Below are 19,802 nucleotides of genomic sequence, written 5' to 3'. Positions count from 1 at the left end.
CCTCCCGGACGGGGCGGCTGGCCGGGCAGAGGGACATGTTATTTTTTAGTTAATGTGTTATTAATAGTACTTGGGGTATATGGTCTTAAGCATTAATATGTTGAGGCATCCTTGGGCTCATACCACCACTATCTTGTCACCCTCTGCTTATTTACCTCTACCTTCTGCAAGGAACTGGGAATGTTATGTGGTGTGGTTTTGATTCCATGCCTTTTCTCTCTGGGCTCCTCCTCCATATGCATGAGTGCTATAGGCTTTGACTTCCACCTATGGTTTTGGGAGTGGGTGGATGGATTCCACAGAAGGGAGGTTTTGGTTTGTAATTCACTATTAACGTGATCACTCACCTATTCAGGTTTATAGGTCATTATTTCTAAATCAGGTCTGACTTTAAATTTGTGAGAGACCAATGGAGGTGAGTAGGAAGCAAAAAGCAAAGTAAAATTTCCCAATCTGCTACTATATTGATCATGAAACACTTTAAAGAGAGATGAGAAAGACTGAAAGGTCACCTGAATAAAAGATTCTTTGCAGAGTAAAATTTACTCTTGGTGTGGAATTTGGAAATGACCTTATATTTGGGGATTTGTTTTTGCAAACCTGAAATTTAGGCCTTTACGTGTCTTAGTCTATGATCTTGACCTGGAGTTCCTGTTGTAGTTCATTAGCACCACGCTTCTTGTTTTTCCACTATATTCCTCATGCTTTTTCCTCACTGTCAGGCTTCGCTCATGAATTCCCTTCTACTTTGATTGATTGTCCCCTTGCCTTTTATTTGGTGTGCTTCTACTCCCCCTCCTAGACAGGGTTACTCCCATAGTGCCCCGGGGACAGTTTTGTCACCACACTTAATGACCTGGGCTGGGCCTGTAATCCCAGCACTTTGGGAGGCCAAGGCGGCAGTCTCTTGTGCCCAGGAGTTTGAAAGACCAGCCCGGACAACATGGCAAAACCCCATCTCTACAAAAAAATTACCTAGAGACTAGGCACGGTGGCTCATGCCTGTAGTCCCAGAACTTTGGGAGGCCAAGGCGGGTGGATTGCTTGAAACCAGGAGTTCGAGACCAGTCTGGCCAGCATGGCGAAACCCTGTCTATAAAACAAAACAAAAAATTAGCTGGGTACGGTGGTGAGTGCCTATAGTCCCAGCTACTGGGGAGGCTCAGGCTCACCTGAGCCCGGGATGTTGAGGCTATAGTGAACCAAGATTGTGCCTGGGTGACAGAGTGAAACCTTGTCTCAAAAAGTAGAAAAAAAAGATAATGACCTGTTTTTATATCTGACTTCATCACTAGTCTAGGTTCCTTCAAAACAAGGGCTCTGGTGTGCTCATTTTTGTAACCATTTGCATAGTGTGATGCCTGGACCTTAATAGACTTCCTTAAGTGTTTGTTTGGATGTGGAGGGGAGGCTGGACACAGGACTGGGAGTTAAGACTGAGTTTGATTATAACTTTTTGTTGTATGATCTTGGGCAACTGATTTATTAAACTCCTTGAGGTTCAGTTTCCTTGTATGTAAGATAAGGGGATCTAGCCCACCTGGGGATCTTGTTAAAATGCAGATTATGGCTCAGTAGGTCTCTGGTGGGTTCTGATATTTTGCATTTTTAACAAGCTCCCAGGAGAAGCCAGTGTAGCCAGTCCATGAACTGCAAAGGACTAGATAACATCTAGTGGCTCTTCCAGCTTTTATCTTCTGTGATTATAGTCATTGTTTTAAATTCTGAGCAAAATGACAAAATATATGTTGTAATTACTAAATATCTCTCCAGTTTATCAGAGTGCTGAAAAGACAATTCTGTCCCTTATGAAGTTTCCAGTGTATGACAATGTCCCTAGAATTGAAAGTAATTTTATTGCTCCTAAAATTTTAACTTTAACAAGTTAAAAACATAAATGTCTGGGAAAGCATTTGAGTTAACACTAGCTCATCATCTAAATTGTCAGTATGCTTGCTTATTGGAGAACATTTGCCATAAATAAAATTACTCTTGAAGGCTTTATGCTAATGATCTGAAGTAGATAGACAGGTGATCTTATGAGTATAAATACAGAGACAGGCAAGCTGTTGATGAATTCATCATCAGAGGAGGAAGAGTTCCCAGTCATTGTCTTCACTTCTCCAGAAGGTGAGAATCAAATCGTTGTAGGAAGTGTTTATAGATATGCTATAGGTAAACCCAGACTTTGTATTGAATAGGATTGCCAGGAATAGGTTTTGTTTGAAAATGTTGCTACTATTTCTTTTGGGTTTTACTTCCTCAAGAAGTCATGATATTTGATTAGGGAGTATTGCCACCTTGGAAATTTTTAGCTTTTCTTGATCCTTTGTACACTAGTAGTTGGACTAATTTTTATGTGTGACTTGTAGAATAAATCTATCTCTTTATTCTCAACCATATCAGGAATATTAATCCAGCACAACTTCAGCGTCCAAACAAGTTATATCTGGCTGTGATGGATTCTGATCATTTGTAAATAGTTCTTACTGGGCTGGAACTGTTCTGTCTACCTACATCCTACTCTGTGTTTTACAATTTAAATTTTTTTTGTCTAAAAAAATTAAAATCCAGATAAGGGAAGTTGAAACCCTGAAAAAAAGTACAGAGTGTAGCTTATAGTTGAGGTGGTTATCTTTATATAGAGTTTTTAACCTCCCACATAGTAAGTTAATTTATACTTCCAAAGTGAGCTATATTTCATCTCCCCTCTACACAGTTGTGGTTTGGACAGAAGTTTTAGACCATCATCATCATCATCATTATTACATTTTAATCATTTGTAATTTTTGGTTACCTAAGTCAAACTCATTAGGTCAAGCACCACAGAGGAAATTGAGTATAACTATCACCAGAAGACCAACCCCTTTTCTCCCTGGAGTAGATTCTTGCCTGGGGTAAGTTCAGGCATTCTCTTTGGTACACAGGGAGGTTCTTATTAACACTGCCGTTTTAATGCTGCCCTTCTTGCTGGGTGTCTTAATGGAGGCTGCCTTGTGGCTTATTTAGTGTTATGTCGCTGCTAAGTTGGACTCATTTTTAAAAATAGTTTAATTTATATTGAACTCAAATTAATGTTTTTGAAACAAACTGTGTACACACTGAAGGCATTTGCTGCAGTCTAAACAGATTGTCCTTTGCCAAATGTCTTAACCAGAACTGGTTTTTTTTTTTTTCTTTTGAGACGGAGTCTCGCTCTGTTGCGCCCAGGCTGGAGTGCAGTGGCATGATCTTGGCTCACTGCAGCCTCTGCCTCCCGGATTCAAGCAATTCTGCTGCCTCAGTCTCCCAAATAGCTGGGATTACAGGCACCCGCCACCATGTCCAGCTAATTTCTTGTATTTTTAGTAAAGATGGGATTTCACCATATTGACCAGGCTGGTCTCGAACTCCTGACCTCAGGTGATCTGCCCGCCTCAGTCTCCCGAAGTGCTAGGATTACAGGCGTGAGTCACTGTGCCTGGCCTAGGACTGTTATCTGAGGTTCCTTGTACCCCTCTTTAGAGTCTAAAATAGACCATTTCCTGTCACCCTGAGAATTATTACTATTTTACTGCAAACACCATCTTTTAGACTTGGCACTCAGATATTTTCATCGTTCTTTGACATTGAATTTTAGTGGCTTATGGCTAATGAGAAAGAAAATAATTTTTTTTTTTCTTTGAGACGGGATCTCACTCTGTCGCCAGGCTGGAGTGCAGTGGCTTGACCTCAGCTCACTGCAACCTTTGCCTCCCGGGTTGAAGCGATTCTCTTGCCTCAGCCTCCCAAGTAGCTGGGACTACAGGTGCACGCCACCACACCCATCCAATTTTTGTATTTTTAGTAGAGACAGAGTTTCACCATGTTGGCCAGGATGATCTTGATCTCCTGACCTTGTGATCCGCCCGTCTCAGCCTCCCAAAGTGCTGGGATTACAGGCGGGAGCCACCGTGCCTGGCTGAAAATAATTGTTAATAATGGCTTTTCAGTTTCAAGTTGCTTTTGAATTTTCCAACAGTGACCTACTAACATAGCCCCAATATGTTAGTATTATATTTTATGCTTTGTTTTTCAAGAAATGATTTTTACTATAAATAGGAGAAGACCATTAGCACTATCTGTTGTAAAGTACTATGTGATTTTTAAAACCAGTATTATACATTTAGTGTGATATGTTGATCTTTAAAATTCCGTATCTCCTCTCCTCTAAAGAAGATCTATCAGCACTGCAAGAGAGGGCGAGAGAAAAAAAAAAAGATCTAGGGGATCTAGGGGACAGTCTTAGTAGCAACAAACCCCTTTGATTTATCAATTGTTATGCAGATTGGAAGAATAGTTATAGGTGATTTCAGGGCGGAAAATATAATGGTGAAAGCAAACTAGATTTTTTTTTCCTCTCTCAATCTCTAGAGATTTTAACACAGAAAAAACTTATCTAAAATAATTGTATGCCTATTTCTTCCCCCTCTTACTTACCTTTAAATCTAGCTGTCAGTCTTTAAGGAACAGTCAGATCTGTTTAGTTTTGTCTTGTAGGTAAGAAGCAGATGTGCTCATAGAGGGTTATTTTTCCTCTGTAGTTTCAGATATGTTTTTGGCTTTACTTAATTATATACTGGCAGTATATTAACCTGCCAGTAGTAGCAGTTTCAATTTTTTTTTTTTTTGGTCTATTAAGCAATCTCCAGTATAGACAAAAGTTACATCTACCCTACTCTCAAAAAACATGCGTACCCCAGACTCTGGAAAGTCCCTTCACTGCGCTAATTCCAACCAACATCCCTACACGATTCTGTGTACTGATAGTCCTTTCCCATCACTGTAATCTAGCCTTTCTAGAGAAGAAAGAAGACTGTCAGAGGAAGCCCTTTGTAAGAGAATTTTTCTGACATCTCTGTTAAGATTGCCAGACTTTTCCTGCTCTGGCATTCAGCTCTTCAGCAGGTTACAGAAATACTTGGGGTCCTTCCAACTTTTTGTTTGTTTGTTTTATGTCCTTGTTATTGCTGCCGTCATAGGACAGCACCGGTCTCTTATTTTATATTAGAACTTTACAGGATTGTTCCTCATTGGGGGTTGTTCCCTATGAGAGTTGTTCCCTATGTTCTGAGCATGTGTATATCAGACCTGCGAGTTCCAGATCTACCCTATCTTTCAATATCATCAGTTTGAGCAGTGTTTGGGCTAACCCAGTAATAATTCTTACACAACATCTCACCTCACTTATTCTAGCAGATACCTCTGAAATAGTGTGAAATAAAACTCTATTCTAGGCCGGGCGTAGTGGCTCACACTTGTAATCCTAGCACATTGGGAGGCTGAGGTGGACAGATGGCTTGAGCTCAGGAGTTCAAGACCAGCATGGGTAACAAGTTGAAACCCCATCTCTACAAAAAATACGAAAAATTAACTGGGTGTGGTGTTGAGTGCCTGTGGTCCCAGCTGCTTGGGGGGACTGAGGCAGGAGAATGAGGTCCACTTGAGCCCAGGAGGTTGAGGCCTGCAGTGAGCCAAAATCACGCTACTGCATACAAGCCTCGGTGACAAACTGAGACCCTGTCTCAAAAAAACAAAAACAAAACCAGCAAAAAAACTCTATTCTAGTTCTGCATACAGGCCAACACATGGTCTAACCCACCCTATCTCAAATCCCTATCCATGTGCTCTTTCAGATACAAATATGGCTCCATGAAAACAATTTTGTTAGCATTTCTCAGAAAGAATGAGGGGTAAGAGGGAGGAAAGGAATGACTGCACCCTGTAGAGTGGCTATAAAAGGTTTCCTCCAGCATTTAAAAAAATCTGATGATGTATTATATGGGTTTACTTGACGTTATTGTTTGTCCTTAAATATAAAGTCACAAATCAACAATTAAAAATCTCTTTCAGTTGCCAAAAAAAGACTTACAGCAAAATGAATAATCCAGCCATCAAGAGAATAGGAAATCACATTACCAAGTCTCCTGAAGACAAGCGAGAATATCGAGGGCTAGAGCTGGCCAATGGTATCAAAGTACTTCTTATCAGTGATCCCACCACGGATAAGTCATCAGCAGCACTTGATGTGCACATAGGTACAATTGAAAATTGTGAATTAAGCTTTGTTTTGTTTCATTGACCTAATGTTGACATTTATTAGAACTTTCCATACGTGTTTAAATACTCAATAGTTACCGGTTCCACGTACCTTATTTTATACCAGAACCCTCGTAAAGCTATTGGTAAACTGCAGTTGTTTCAGTCAAATAATCTTACATTTTCTAAGGACATCTTGTTAGGTTCCCACCTAAGGTGACCTAGCAGCAAAAATTCATTGCCATTCTTTACAGTAACAGTTATGATTTTTTTTTTTACCTTGGTACATTTAATGTAACATTCCTTTTTCTTTTTCTTTTTTTTTTTTTGAGACAGAGTTTACTCTGTCGCCAGGCTGGAGTGCAGTGGCGCAATCTCGGCTCACTGCAACCACTGCCTCCTGGGTTCAAGCAATTCACCTGCCTCAGCCTCCTGAGTAGCTGGGACTACAGGCATGGGCCTCCATGCCCAGCTAATTTTTGTATTTTTATTAGAGATGGGGTTTCACCATGTTGGCCAGGATGGTCTCGATCTCTTGACCTTGTGATCTGCCCTCCTCGGCCTCCCAAAGTGCTGGGATTACAGGCGTGAGCCACCGTGCCTGGCCTAATACCATATTTCATAGGTTCTTGTGTGCACATTTCTTTTTTCTTTTTTTTTTTTCTGAGTGGGAGTTTTGCTCTTGTTGCCCAGGCTGGAGTGCAATGGTGTGATCTTGGCTCACCGCAACCTCCACCTCCTGGGTTCAAGCAATTCTCCTACCTCAGCCTCCCAAGTAGCTGGGATTACAGGCGCGTGCCACCACACCCGCCTAATTTTGTATTTTTAGTAGAGATGGGGTTTCTCCATGTTGGTCAGGCTGGTCTTGAATTCCTGACCTCAGGTGATCTGCCCGCCTCGGCCTCCCAAAGTGCGGGGATTACAGGCGTGAGCCACTGCTCCCAGCCTTGTGTGCACATTTCTTTTTTTTTTTTTTTTGAGACGGAGTTTCACTGTTGTCGCCCGGGCTGGAGTGCAGTGGTGTGCTCTCGGCTGACTGCAGCCTCCACCTCCCAGGTTCAAGCAATTTTCCTGCCTCACCCTCCTGAGTAGCTGGGATTACAGGCGTCCGCCACCATGCCCAGTTAATTTGGGTATTTTTAGTAGAGATGGGGGTTCACCACGTTGGCCAGGCTGGTCTCGAACTCCTGACCTCAGTTGATCCACCCGCCTCAGCCTCCCAAAGTGTTGGGATTACAGGCGAGAGCCACCATGCCCTGCCATGGGCACATTTCTTACACATTTAATGTTGCTTTAATCAGGTTGCTTCTTCTTTTTTTTTTTTTTTTTCTCTGAGACAAGAGTCTCACTCTGTTGCCCAGGCTGGAGTGCAGTGGCGCAATTTCCGCTCACTGCAGCCCCCACCTTCAAGGTTCAAGCAATTTTCTTACCTCAGCCTCCCTAGTAGCTGGGATTATAGGCGCCCGCCACCACGCCCAGCTAATTTTTGTATTTTTATTAGAGATGAGGTTTTGCCATGTAGGCCAGGCTGATCTCAAACTCCCGACCTCAGATGATCTACCCATCTCATCCTCCCAAAGTGCTGGGATTACGGGTGTGGGCCACTGTGCCCGGCCGAGTTGCTTTTTATGTATGTGTACAGTTAGTGGGACAGTGTTTCTTTTTGTCCTCTTTGAAAAGCTTTTAACTCAGTGTCATTTTAGAACTGAAGAAATAAGGTAATATTGAACAAATAACTACTGCCTACCATAATGCTTTAGACTACCAGGGTGATTTGCATATGTCATCTCATTTGTACTCACACAGCCCTCTAAGATGGGTATATATTGAAGTGATTGAGTCAAGATAGGTACAGTATTGTGCTTACCGTTTCACAGCCAGTAGAGCTGGTAACCCCCAAACGCATGCTGTTAACACTGTGCTGTATAGTCTCCTGCAATGAAATCATGACAAGAAAATTCTAGCTCTTGCTGGGTGTGGTGGCTCAAGCCTGTAATCCCAGCACTTTGGGAGGCCGAGGCTGGCGGATCACGAGGTCAGGAGATCGAGACCATCCTGGCTAACACGGTGAAACCCCGCCTCTACTAAAAATACAAAAAATTAGCTGGGCACGGTGGTGGGCGCCTGTAGTCCCAGCTACTCGGGAGGCTGAGGCAGGAGAATGGCGTGAACCCAGGAGGTGGAGCTTGCAGTGAGCCAAGATCTCCGTCTCAAAAATAAATAAATAAATAAAAAGAAAATTTTACCTCTTAAAACTGTGAATCCAGCTCTTTCTTCCTCTCCAGCATGTGGGGAAACTAATGTTCAGAGACACTAAGTAACCTGCCCGAGGTTACCAACTAATTAGCGTCAAGAGCAGGCACTAGAAACCAGTCTTCTGACTACTGATTTTCTTTCTAAATAATACCCTTTTAGGTAGCTTGTGCTTAACTTTCTCTGATTATATAGCTGGAGTTGTCATGCTAACAAGAACTACAAATCACCTGTACTTACTAACTTTCAGCATAGGACAATGATTTATTATATACGTGTTTTCTCTTTCAGGTTCATTGTCGGATCCTCCAAATATTGCTGGCTTAAGTCATTTTTGTGAACATATGCTTTTTTTGGGAACAAAGAAATACCCTAAAGAAAATGAATACAGCCAGTTTCTCAGTGAGCATGCAGGAAGTTCAAATGCCTTTACTAGTGGAGAGCATACCAATTACTATTTTGATGTTTCTCATGAACACCTAGAAGGTGCCCTAGACAGGTAATGCAGAATACCCTATGAATTATCCAACTTTGTGTACTTATCACATTAGTAATAATTATTATTATTTCCACAGAGATGGCTTCATAATTTAACAAAAGGTATTTTAACCAGTGTTTTTCCCTGTGTTTTCTGAAAAAGAAAAAATGAGTGATGTCATATTTTAAATGAGCCTTCAGGCCTACAAAATATTTTATTGAGGTACAGAATTTTCAGCAGCCCTTTCCATTCTAACTGGTGTTACATATAAAGCATGTGATGAGGACTAACCTGTGATAATGTCATTGATCTCTTTTCAGACATACTTCTGTTCCAGAATGCTAAACCTTAAATATTCTCTCCTCATTCATTTCCTTGCTTCTCAAGGATGCTTAGTAGATACAGAACGTTTTGACCTGCTGTTTCAACCGTGGGGATATTTTGAAAGTGTTTTCTGGAGCAAGCTCCATTAGGCCGATTTAATTTCTTGGTCAACCGTGGGGATATTTTGAGTGTTTTCTGGAGCGAGCTCCATTAGGCTGATTTAATTTCTTGGTCAATTTTTTTTTTTTTTTTTTTCAGACGGAGTTTCGCACTTGTTTCCCAGGCTGGAGTGCAATGGTGCAGTCTTGGCTCACTGCAACCTTCGCCTCCCGGGTTCAAGCAATTCTTCTGCCTCAGCCTCCCGAGTAATTGGGATTACAGGCATGTGCCACCACGCCTGGCTAATTTTGTATTTTTAGTAGAGATGGGGTTTCACCATGTTGGTCAGGCTGGTCTCGAACTCCTGACTTCAGTTGATCCACCCACCTCGGCCTCCCAGAGTGCTGGGATTGCAGGCATGAGCCACTGCGCCCAGCCTTGGTCAGCTTTTTTTTTTTTTTTTTTTTTTGGTCAATTTTTTATACAGCTAACAATTTCTAATTTTTTTGTTGCATCAGTGATTTGATTCATTATTTGACTCAAATAATGGACTACACTCTGGTAGTCCAAAGCATTATGGTAGGCAGTAGTTATTTGTTTATCCTTGGTGAATATTTATAGTTTTCTGTGATGCCAAGGTGTAATTCAGCAACTTTTTGGATCTATAATGAAATTTGGCAGTTTTAGTCACTGTCGGCTTTATTTGCTTACTTTTAATAATAGTTGTTATATTCTTGAAAAAACATTATCAAGGCAAGGTTATGGGTTTATGAGATGTGCTGGGCCAAAGTAGTCTGTTTCCTACTTATTCTATTTTATGTTTCAGTCTTTAGGCAGCAGCTTTGAGGTGTAATCATCGCTGATATGTATTCCCAGAAGACTTCCATTAATTAGTTCCCTGGGATCATACACTGAATTTCATCTCTTGCTTTACAAATGCTGCAGCAGATGTTCATATAATAGATCTCTGTATGATGGGGGATGTCTGTTACTTGGCTCAAACTAAAAATCCACTTGTATAAGAGGATCATTTAAAAAACTTTATTATACTGTGTCATAACATGACCCTTTATCTGGGCCTATCCAGCTTTGGTGTGTAGCTATTAGACATTTTTCCCAGCCTGGAAGTATTGAGGTGGGTAAAAGATGTTATGTGGCCAGAAATCATCTGTTTTCATACATCTTTGATTATAGACTCCAGATAGATAGAGTTTCCCCTTGTGGTATATGTAAAGTACTTAGCATAGTATCATATTTACTTATGCACTTAAAGTAAATACCAAGTAATGATAATGGCTTCTGTGACAGCTGGACTGTGAGGCGTAGTAACTGAGATGTTTATAGACCCAAGAGTTCCTTAGGCCCACTGAATAAAGTAGTCCTATTCAGAGCCTCTGCTCTTAGCTTCATCTGAATCAAGTCTTATTCTATAAAATGGGATGTAAAGTTTCTTAAGAATTACTACAGGAATCATGAGTTAAATTCAACCTGATATAGAAGAGTTAATTTGTTAGCTGTAGGTATCTTAAAGTTTGGTATTATTATTAAGGAATAGCCTCAAGAAAGGCATGTTGGTTACTTATGTTAAAGTTACATACCATGTTATTTATTGAATCACTGCTTATTAAAATTTTATGGACTTTTTCGCTTATGATTTCATAAAAGCCCATAATCATGGCTTAGTCAAACTATGTCATACCTCAGGTTTTTTACTGCATTATGTTTTTTCCTACTAATTCAACTTTGTTTTTCTACGTAAGAAGAAAGAAATATTCAAATTGAGCCTGTTAAAAGTAGGTCACTTGTTTGTCCTAAGGTGCCTGAGTCTTAGTGAAATTGCACCTAAAACTGTAAATTTAAGATTGGCCTAAAAACTATGACCTGCCTTTTTCTTTCTTTCTCTTTTTTTTTTTTTTGGAGCATTAGCCACATGTAACAAAGTTTTTATAGACGTACCAAATTAAAAATCTTAAATAGACTGCTGTTGTCCATAATCTGCCTTTTGCCTTTTTTGGTGTTAATTTTTAAAATTTTTACTATTTATCATCTCTGGGGTAGATCAACTCCTCTGCATTTACCTCTGTTCAATATTAGATTTTTCTTCTGTTACATAGCACTTATTTTATATTCCTTTTTTCTTAGTAGCAATGGTAGTTTTGTTTCTGATTCTGCAAAATTTACATTTCCTATCTAATAAGTTCCAAAAATCTTTCTAAAAGGCTATTGTTTTAAAATGACATCTTTCAAGATTTAATTATGTTTCGTACCCTTAGGTTTGCACAGTTTTTTCTGTGCCCCTTGTTCGATGAAAGTTGCAAAGACAGAGAGGTGAATGCAGTTGATTCAGAACATGAGAAGAATGTGATGAATGATGCCTGGAGACTCTTTCAATTGGAAAAAGCTACAGGGAATCCTAAACACCCCTTCAGTAAATTTGGGACAGGTTTGTCAACAGCTGCTTTCCTTGACCTCATTTAAACCCATGGCCACTGCATAGTATTATATTTTATGTATATATAAAATATATTTATGTATATATTTGTGTATATAACCCATGGCATATACAGTTCATGGCATATTTTTACAATTCAGGATAGATTTCAAAATTCCACATTTCTACTTATATCCTGTTCAAATAGGGTTCTAAACGTTTAAGGAGCAGAGCAGTTAGAGTTGTGAATAGATATTAACCAGCATTCCATATGGAGAAGATAATAGATTCTTTTATTCCAAAGCCTACCTTCCAAAGTACTTTTTTTTGTAAAGGCTCACTATAGTATTGTTGAATCCACTTGTCCTCATTGCCTCCACTTCTGCTAATCCAGATGCATAGCGTCTGCTATGGGGTTAGCTCTGTGGAAGATAGGACACTGTAGAAGACACACAAGATCCCAGCTCTTAAAGTGGTACAATCTCCTAGAGGGAGATAAGAAATGGGGATAGCAGGAAGTAGAATAAGATAAACGTGGAGACTCTTGACTTTATAACTGTACCTTTTTCTTCAGTTTTACATTAAAAAGTACTTGTTTAAATATTTAAACAGTACAAAAGCATTTAGAGTAAAAATAAAAGCAGAAACACAAAGTCTGTCTATTCTTTATCTATTCCTGCCAGTCCTACTCACCAGAGGTAATCATTGTTAACAGATTGCTATACTTTTAAAATACTGTTTTGGGTATTATAAAAGTACATAAGAATAATGATAATATATTATTTAATGTACTTAGAAATTTATGCTTAAAAATTCACTTCTCTATTATGGGAACATGCTTATTTTATAAATTAGTTTTGGGAACTTTTTAAAACCATAAAGACAACTTTCTGTAAGTTTGGATGTCATTCTAATATATCCAACAGCAGTCAGAGAAATTAGCATAGCTTTACAGAATTAGGAGTTTTCAAAAATTATACTTTGAAGCAGTGATATTATATTCTTTAGAACCGTGGTACTTGGCACTCAATATTAACATAATTGCCAAGATGAATAGTGTGGTTCTTAGAATGTCTACATAATGCTGAATTTTTTAAAAAGTGATTTTTGTGGAGAACATCAGCATACATGGTATGTCAAGAATGGAATGTGAGTTTTAAAAAACAAATATCAGGCCAGGCATGGTGGCTCATGCCTGTAACTGCAACACTTTGGAAGACCAAGGTGGGAGGATTTCTTGAGTTCAGGAGTTTGAGACCAGCCTGGGCAACATAGTGAGACACTATCTCTACAAGAAAATAAAATAATTAGCCAGGCATGGTGGTGTGTGCCTGTAGTCCAAGCTACCTGGGAGGCTGAGGATGGCTTGAGCCAGTGAGTTCAACTGCAGTGAGCAACAATTGAGTCACTGCACTCCAGCCTGGGTGATAGTAAGACCCTGTCTCAAAAAAAAAAAACAAACTTTTTTTTTGTTTTTTCAAAAGCATTACATTCAAATGGTTATTTATTTATTTATTTATTTATTTATTTATTGAGACAGAGTCTGGCTCTTGTCACCCAGACTGGAATGCAGTGGCCTGATCTCAGCTCGCTACAACCTCTGCCTCCTAGGTTCCAGCAATTCTCCTGCCTCAGCCTCCTGAGTAGCTGGGATTACAGGCGCCCGCCACCATGCCCGGCTAATTTGTGTACTTTTAGTAGAGGCGGGGTTTCTCCCTGTTGGTCAGGCTGGTCTCGAAATCCTGATCTTAGGTGATCCGCCTGCCTCGGCCTTCCAAAGTGCTGGGATTACAGGCGTGAGCCACTGCGCCTGGCGATTATTTAAAGTAGTCCTTTTGGTATGTTAGATACTTACACAAACAATGCTGCTATTTTGCAGAATATGTTGGAGCTCCTCTTTGGGAGTTGCCTTTTTTTAAATAGCTTCACTGGTGACAAATTATAATCAGCATAATCAGAAAGCAGTTACACATTTTCCAGAAATAAATCCAGTGAATAAGGTGAGTAATGTTACTTCTGGTCACAAACAAGGAACATTTTTTTTTCCTGTAGAGGTGGGGTCTCACTATGTTGACCAGGCTGGTCTTGAACTCCTGGCCTCAAGTATTCTTCCTGCCTCGCCTCCCAAAGTGCTGAGATTACAGGCATGAGCCACCATGCCTGGCCACAAGAACAATCTTAAAATATTCTATAGAAGGGTTTCAGGAATGATGGGCAAAGAGATACATTGCATGGCATATCCATATGGGTGAAGTTTCAGGGCATATTTCTTTTTATAGCCTGACAAAGCTAGGCAGTTAGCAAAGTTAGTGTAGTGAGCCAGACTCAATACATAGTACAGAAAATGTGATATAAGTAATGCAAATGTCAAGTTACCTTCTGATTTTAGAATTATAAACTTACGTTGAATTTTTTGGAGTAGAAGTTCTGTGTATTTTTAAGGTCACAGGTACATTTGAAAATTTGATGACAGTTGTATGCCCTCATCTCAGATATTATGCATATTGAAAACTTTGCAAAAGTGATCGTTGCAGTAGGTTCCTTGTCAGAAATTCGTGCTAATTTATGTAGATTGCTTTGGCCTCAGATGTTTTTGTGAATGTGGGCCACTTTGTTCATCAGGGGATTTTTTGCTTTGTTTTGTTTTCTTGTTTTGTTTTTTTTGAGACAGTCTTGCTCTGTCGTCCAGGCTGGAGTGCAGTATGGTGATCTTGGCTCACTGCAACCTCTGCCTCTCAGGTTCAAGCGATTCTCCTGCCTCAGCCTTCTGAGTAGCTGGGATTACAGGCACCCACCACCATGCCCAGCTAATTTTTGTATTTTTAGTAGAGATGGGGTTTCACCATGTTAGCCAGGCTGGTCTTGAACTCCTGACCTCAAGTGATCTGCCCGCCTCAGCCTCCCAAAGTGCTGGGATTACAGGCATGAGCCATCACGCCTGGTCTCATCAAGGGATTTTGATTTAAAATAATAATACCAGAAAAAGGTGTGTATTTTTGAATGAATAAAAACCACACATTGTATTACCTGTTTTAAGAAAACTTTACAGTAAGATGTTTGTCCCTAACAGTCGGTTTTCATGCTCAGAAATAGTATAGATTAGTGGCTTTCAAACTCTTTTTTGTATACAACTCATAGTAAGAAGCACATTTTATTTAGCAATTCAGAGTACATATATGTGTTTGTGTAAGCAGCTGAAACAAAAGTTTTGTCAAACACTATCTTACATCATGGGATGTAGTCTGGCACTTTCCCTTATATTCTGTTTTTTTTTTTCTAGAGAAACTCTGATCTGCTAATACTTTAAATGCATTTAATTACAATATAATGGGTCCTGACCCACAGTTTTAGTAGTCCAAAGTGATAGACAGTAGACTCTGAGCATTGGATAAAACACAGCACTCATCCATGAACAAAAATAAACCACAACAATAAAAAACTTTTAAGCTGATTAAAAACTATTGTCAAACATCATGATTAATGGAGGTTTCAAAGGATTTCTGTTGAAAAAATAAGGATGCTCACTATCACTTTTTGTTTGGCTATACTTACAGGTATTAATCATTACAATAAGTCAAGGGGGAAATGTGATTATAAGAGATGGAAAGGAAGCACAACAAAACCTATTTCCTTATTTCCATATGATGGGATTGCCTCCATAAAAATACTGAAGAAAATCTTCAGATCACTCATTAAAAATAATTCAGCAAGGTTGCCAGAAAGAAGACAAACACACTAAAATTGCGTTCTTTTTTTTTTTTTTTTTTTTGAGATGGAGTCTCGCTCTGTCACCCAGGCTGGAGTACAGTGGCGTGACCTTGGCTCACTGCCACCTCCGCCTCCCAGGTTCACACGATTCCCCTGTCTCAGCTTCCCAAGTAGTTGGGATTACAGGCACGTGCCACCACGCCCAGCTAATTTTTTATATTTTTAGTAGAGATGGGGTTTCACCATGTTAGTCAGCATGGTCTCGATCTCCCAGCCTCGTGATCCACCCACGTTGGCCTCTCAAAGTGTTGGGATTACAGGCATTAGCCACCATGCCCGGCCATGTTCTTGTATCAATAATCAATTACAGGAAAATGCTGGGGTAAAAATTATTTCATTTGCAATATTTAACAAAGCTGTAAAATATTCAGAAATAAATCCAATGAAAGAGTTGCAAGAAATATGTAATGGATATAAAAGAATGCCTAAATGGGGAGGTATATCATGCACATGGATGGTTAAACTCTATATAACATAAATGTAAATACGCCCCAAATTTCTCTAAATTCAATGCAGTGCCAGTTGAAAGTCCTGTAAGGTTTTTTTTAGGAATTTTATAATCTCATTATAAAATTAATAAGAGAGTAAAAGGCCAAGAATAGCTAAGATAATTTTGAAGAACAAGGAAAGCTACTTCTACCAGGTACCAAGACTTATTATAAAGTTCTAGTTGTTACAGTAGTAGAATTGAAGCAGGGGTGCATGAAGATACAAGTAGAACGGATTATAGGCCCTGGAAACATCCACAAACATATGGAAACTTGATATAAGGCAGAGGTAAATTACAAATGAAAAAAATATAGTTCTTTCTTAGGACTTTATGTAGACTTTCTATAGACTACAGACATGTGCCACTGAGTCTGGTTCGTTACAACTTTTAAAAGAAAATATATGAGAATTTTTTTATCTTCAGATAGAGGAAATGTTCTTAAACACACAGAAAAACCCATGAAGATAGAGATAAACCATAGGTTTAGAGATAAACTTGACCTCATTGAAATTTAAAATCCTTGTTCAAAAGAGACACAAAAAGCTAGATGTGGTGGTATGCACCTGTAATCGCAGCTTCTCAGGAGGCTGAGGCAGGAGGATGGATTGCACCCAGAAAAACCCATGAAGATAGAGATAAACCATAGGTTTAGAGATAAACTTGACCTCATTGAAATTTAAAATCCTTGTTCAAAAGAGACACAAAAAGCTAGATGTGGTGGTATGCACCTGTAATCGCAGCTTCTCAGGAGGCTGAGGCAGGAGGATGGTTTGCACCCAGAAGTTCAAGACCAGTCTAGGCAACATAGTGAGACCCTGGCCTTTTTTTTTTTTTTTTTTTTTTTTTGAGACAGGGCCTCACCCTGTTGCCCAGGCTGGAATGCAGTGGTGCAATCTTGACACTCTGTAACCTCCTCCTCCTGGGCTCAAATGATCCTCCTACCCCAGCCTCCCAAGTAGCTGAGACTACACGCACACACTACCACACTCAGCTAATTATTTAATCTTTTGTAGAGATAGGGTCTCCCTATGTTGCCCAAGCTGGTCTCAAACTCCTAGGCTCAAGTGATCCTCCTGCCTCAGCTTCCCAAATTGCTAGGGTTACAGGCATGAACCATCATGCCCAGCCTCTTAACTTCTCTAAGCCCCAGTTCCTTTCCACATCAGGTTGATGTCAATATTAAATGAGATTGTGCATGTGAAGCCCATAATAATGTTAAATAAATCATATTAATAGTATAATACCTGATTGGTAGCTGTGAAAGGACAGTAGGATTCTGAAAAAGTCCTTGTCTTGATTCCATATAGATTTTAGGATTGTTTTTTTCTATTTCTGTGAAGAATATCATTGGTATTTTGATAGGGGTTGCATTGAATCTGTAGATAGCTTTGGATAGTATGGACATTTTAACAATATTAGTTCTTCCAGTCCATGAACACAGGATGTCTTTCCTTTTTGTGTATGCCCTCCTTAATTTCTCTTATTAGTATTTTATAGTTTTCATTGTAGAGATCTTTTACTTTTCTTTTTTTTTTTTTTTTTTTGAGACGGAGTCCCGCTCTTTTTCCCAGGATGGAGTGCAGTGGCGCCATCTCAGCTCACTGCAACGTCCACCTCCTAGGTTCAAGTAATTCTGCCTCAGCCTTCCAAGTAGATGGGATTACAGGCTTGCACCACAACGCCCAGCTGATTTTTGTATTTTTAGTAGAGATGAAGTTTCACATGTTGGCCAGGCTGGTCTCAAACTCCTGAGCTCGAGTGATCTGCCCACCTTGGCCTCCCAAAGTTCTGGGATTAGAGGTGTGAGCCACTGCGCCCAGCCTGAGATCTTTTACTTTTTTGGTTCAGTTTGTTCTTAGAGGGCTTTTTTGTTGTTTGTTTGTTTTTTGTTTTTTGTAGCTATTATAAATGGGATTGCTTTCTTGGTTTTTTTTTTTTTTTTTTTTCAGATTGTTCACTGTTGGCATATAGAAATGCTACTGATTTTGATATGCTGACTTTTGTATCCTGCAACTTTACTGAATTCATTTATCAGTTCTAACAGGTGTTTTTGGTAGAGTCTTCAGGTTTTTCTAAATATAAGATTATGTTGTCTACGAACAATGACAGTTTGACTTCTTTCCATTTTGGATGCCCTTTATGTCTTGTCTAATGGCTCTGGCTAGGACTTCCAGTGCTATGCTGTATAAAGTGGTAAAAGTGAGGATGCTTGTCTTCTTCAGATCTTAGAGCAAAGGCTTTCAATTTTTCGCTGTTCCGTATGATGTTAGCTCTGAGTTTGTCATATACAGCCTTTATTGTTTTGACATATGTTCCTTCTCTACCCGTGTGTTGAGAATGTTTATCATGAAGTGATGTTGAATTTTATTGAATGCCTTTTTCAGCTTATGGTGTTTGTCCTTGATTCTGTTACTGTGATGTATCATGTTTTTGTTTTATTTTGTTTTGAGACAGTCTCACTCTGTTGCCCAGGCTGGAGGGCAATGGTGCAATCTCGGCTTACTGCAACCTCTGCCTCCCGAGTTCAAGTGATTCTCTTGCCTCAGCCTCCCCAGTAGCTGGGATTACAGGCACATGCCTGGCTAATTTTTGTATTTTTAGTAGAGACTGTGTTTTGCCATGTTGGCAAGGCTGGTCTTGAACTCCTGATCTCAAGTGATCCACCCACCTCGGCCTCCCAAAGTGCTGGGATTACAGGCATGAGCCATTACACCTGACCCTGTGATGTATCATGTTTATTGATTTGTATATATTTGTATATATTTTTCTTTGTTTGTTTGAGTTGGAGTCTCACTCTTTCGCCCAGGCTGGAGTACAGTGGTGCCATCTCGGCTCACTGCAACCTCTGCCTTCCGTGTTCAAGCAATTCTCCTGCCTCAGCCTTTCAAGAAGCTGGGATTGCAGCACCCACCACCACATCTGGTTAATTTTTGTATTTTTAGTAGAGACGGGGTTTTGCTATATTGGCCAGGCTGATCTCAAACTTCTGATCTCAGGTGATCCACCCGCCTCGGCCTCTCAAAGTGCTGGGATTACAGGCGTGAGCCACTGTGCCCAGCCTGATTTGTTTATGTTGAACCATCTTTGCATCCCTGAGATGAATCCCGCTTGATCAAGTTGAATGATATATATTATATATATAATATTATATATATAATATTATATATAATATTATATATATATATAATATATATAATATTATATATAATATATATAATACTATATATAATATAATATATATTATAATATATAATATATATAATATAATATATAATATATATAATACGTATAATATATATTATATATAGTATTATATATAATATATATTATACGTATTATATATATATATTTTTTGAGATAGAGTCTCACTCTGTCACCAAGGCTGGAGTGCAGTGGCACAATCTCAGCTTACTGCAACTTCCACTTCCCGGGTTCAAGCAGTTCTGCCTCAGCCTCCCAAGTAGCTGGGATTACATGTCTGCCACCATGCCCAGCTAATTTGTGAATTGAATGATATTTTTAATATGTTATTGAATTCAGTTGGTATCCACTTTCACTTTTTCTCTTCGTTATTCACATATGCCTTTAGTTTCATAGTTCCTGATAAACTAGAAACCATTTTTCTGCCCTATTTTGTTTTTTTGTTTGCCTCTCAATGGAATTAAAGTAGGAGCAGTTGAATGTTTACAAGTAGGTTTAGAATAGTAAAAGGAAAAACATAGTTCTGGTTATTCCTTACTGATCTGTTTCTCCAAACATAACTCTACCGACACTGTGGGAGCAACTGGGTTTATTCAGCTGGGAGGGAAATAAAAGAAGGAGGTCAAAGAGTGGGTGGGAACAACAAAACAGGTACTCCTTCATGTATAGGCAGCATGAAAGGCAAAGTTGAAGACAAGAAT

At 39.4% G+C, this 19,802-nt stretch overlaps 1 protein-coding gene across 8 annotated transcripts in view; it reads left to right on the top strand.

Annotated features, from left to right (window-relative positions):
- The window catches only part of IDE (insulin degrading enzyme), a 128,460-nt gene that overhangs the window by 34,727 nt on the left and 73,931 nt on the right, over positions 1-19,802 (top strand). For all 8 annotated transcript variants that reach the window (XM_019035088.4, XM_019035087.4, XM_055352492.2 and 5 more), the window contains 3 exons: positions 5,872-6,056; positions 8,602-8,809; positions 11,485-11,654. In XM_019035088.4, coding sequence (XP_018890633.3) covers positions 5,872-6,056; positions 8,602-8,809; positions 11,485-11,654 — 563 coding nt within the window. The remainder of the gene's footprint in view (positions 1-5,871; positions 6,057-8,601; positions 8,810-11,484; positions 11,655-19,802) is intronic.

The sequence above is a fragment of the Gorilla gorilla genome, chromosome 8 (genome assembly GCF_029281585.2).
Source record: "Gorilla gorilla gorilla isolate KB3781 chromosome 8, NHGRI_mGorGor1-v2.1_pri, whole genome shotgun sequence".
NCBI classification, from domain to species: domain Eukaryota; kingdom Metazoa; phylum Chordata; class Mammalia; order Primates; family Hominidae; genus Gorilla; species Gorilla gorilla.
The sequence above is the reverse complement of the archived record's forward strand: the minus strand, read 5'-3'. Positions and strand labels throughout refer to the sequence as shown.